The sequence below is a fragment of the Rhinopithecus bieti genome, unplaced genomic scaffold (assembly GCF_001698545.2).
Source record: "Rhinopithecus bieti isolate Rb0 unplaced genomic scaffold, ASM169854v2 scaffold_23748, whole genome shotgun sequence".
Classification (NCBI taxonomy): domain Eukaryota; kingdom Metazoa; phylum Chordata; class Mammalia; order Primates; family Cercopithecidae; genus Rhinopithecus; species Rhinopithecus bieti.
The window spans coordinates 3,526,913-3,529,193 of NW_016811596.1; the positions used below are offsets into that span (position 1 = coordinate 3,526,913).

The 2,281-nt window shown below is 44.2% G+C and overlaps 1 protein-coding gene across 1 annotated transcript; it reads left to right on the top strand.

Annotated features, from left to right (window-relative positions):
* The first annotated feature begins 299 nt into the window (after window positions 1-299).
* Window positions 300-1,349, top strand: LOC108543692 (protein disulfide-isomerase A3-like). Its single transcript, XM_017894292.1, has one exon. The coding sequence runs from the start codon at window positions 408-410 to the stop codon at window positions 1,032-1,034; it is 627 nt and encodes a 208-aa protein (XP_017749781.1). The 5' UTR covers window positions 300-407; the 3' UTR covers window positions 1,035-1,349.
* Window positions 1,350-2,281: the final 932 nt, after the last annotated feature.

Sequence of the window (2,281 nt, forward strand, 5' to 3'; positions counted from 1 at the left end):
GATCGCAAGAGCACACTGAGCAGGGTAGGGCAGGGGTTTTTATCGCTAACACAGTTCCTAGCACTTCTGTGTCCTTTCTCCATTGGCTGGGGACCTCACAATCTAAAGCTAACTTGATTGACTAAGGTTAAAATTGAATAGGGTTTATTAGGTGGGAAGGAAGAGGGACTGTCCGTTACAAGGCCGGAAGCGATATCTGGGCTTGTCTGAACACAGCAAAGGCAGGAAGGTTGTTTACAGAACAGGTAGCTAGGAGACAAGGAAGTACAAAGAAGTTGGTCTTAAGAAACAAAGAGGCCTGGGCCAGACGCGCGAGCGCAGGCAGCCGGTGTGTGGTCGCGCACACGACCTCCGCAGTCCCAGCCCAGCCGCGACCCTTCCGGCCGCCTCCACCCCACCTCGCCGCCATGCGCCTTCGCCGCCTTGCGCTGTTCCCGGGCGTGGCGCTGCTTCTCGCCGCGGCCCGCCTCGCCGCTGCCTCCGATGTGCTAGAACTCACGGACGACAACTTCGAGAGTCGCGTCTCCGACACGGGCTCTGCGGGCCTCATGCTCCTAGAGTTCTTCGCCCCCTGGTGTGGACACTGCAAGAGACTTGCTCCTGAATATGAAGCTGCAGCTACCAGATTAAAAGGAATAGTCCCATTAGCAAAGGTTGATTGCACTGCCAACACTAACACCTGTAATAAATACGGAGTCAGTGGATATCCAACCCTGAAGATATTTAGAGATGGTGAAGAAGCAGGTGCTTATGATGGACCTAGGACTGCTGATGAAATTGTCAGCCACCTGAAGAAGCAGGCAGGATCATGTTCAGTGCCTCTCAGGACTGAGGAAGAATTTAAGAAATTCATTAGTGATAAAGATGCGTCTGTAGTAGGTTTTTTCGACGATTTATTCAGTGAAGCTCACTCTGAGTTCCTAAAAGCAGCCAGCAACTTGAGGGATAACTACCGATTTGCACATACGAATGTTAAGTCTCTGGTGAACGAGTATGATGATAATGGAGAGGGTATCATCTTATTTCGTCCTTGACATCTGACTGACAAGTTTGAGGACAAGACTGTGGCATATACAGAGCAAAAAATGACCAGTGGCAAAATTAAAAAGGTCATCCAGGAAAACATTTTCGGTATCTGCCCTCACATGACAGAAGACAATAAAGATTTGATACAGGGCAAGGACTTACTTATTGCTTACTATGATGTGGACTATGAAAAGAATGCTAAAGGTTCCAACTACTGGAGAAACAGGGTAATGATGGTGGCAAAGAAATTCCTGGATGCTGGGCACAAACTCAACTTTGCTGTAGCTAGCCGCAAAACCTTTAGCTTAAGTTCTTTGTAGATTCTGGATATTAGCCCTTAAGCAAATTTACAAGAAAAAAAGAAACAACCCCATCAAAAAGTGGGCAAAGGATATGAAGAGACACTTTTCCAAAAAAAACATTTGTGCAGCCAACAAACATATGACAAAAAGCTCATCATCACTGGTCATTAGAGAAATGCAAATCAAAACCACAATGAGATATCATCTCACACCAGTTAGAATGGCAATCATTAACAGTGAGAAACAACAGATGCTGGAGAGCATGTGGAGAAATAGGAACACTTTTACACTTTTGGTGGGAGTGTAAATTAGTTCAACCATTGTGGAAGACAGTGTGACAATTCCTCAAGGATCTAGAACCAGAAATACCATTTAACCCAGCAATCCCATTACTGGGTGTGTACCCAAAGGATTATAAATTATTGTACTATAAAGACACATGCACACGTATGTTTGTTGTGGCACTGTTCACAATAGCAAAGACTTGGAACCAACCAAAATGCCCATCAATGATAGACTGGGTAAAGAAAATATAATACATATGCACATGGAATACTATGCAGCCATAAAGAAGGATGTGTTCATGTCCTTTGCAGGGTCATGGATGAAGCTGAAAACCATCATTCTCAGCAAACTAATACAAGAACAGAAAACCAAACACCACATGTTCTCATTCATAAGTGGGAGTTGAACAATGAGAACACACGGACACAGGGAGGGGACCATCACACACTGGGGCCTGATGGGGGTTGGGGGGCTAGGGGAGGGATAGCATTAGGAGAAATACCTAATATAGATTATGGGTTGATGGATGCAGCAAACCACAATGGCTTGTGTATACCTATGTAATAAACCTGCACATTCTGCACATGTACCCCAGGACTTAAAGTATAATAAAAATAAATAAATTAAATAAATAATTAATTAATTAAAATTGATAAAATTCAAAAAGG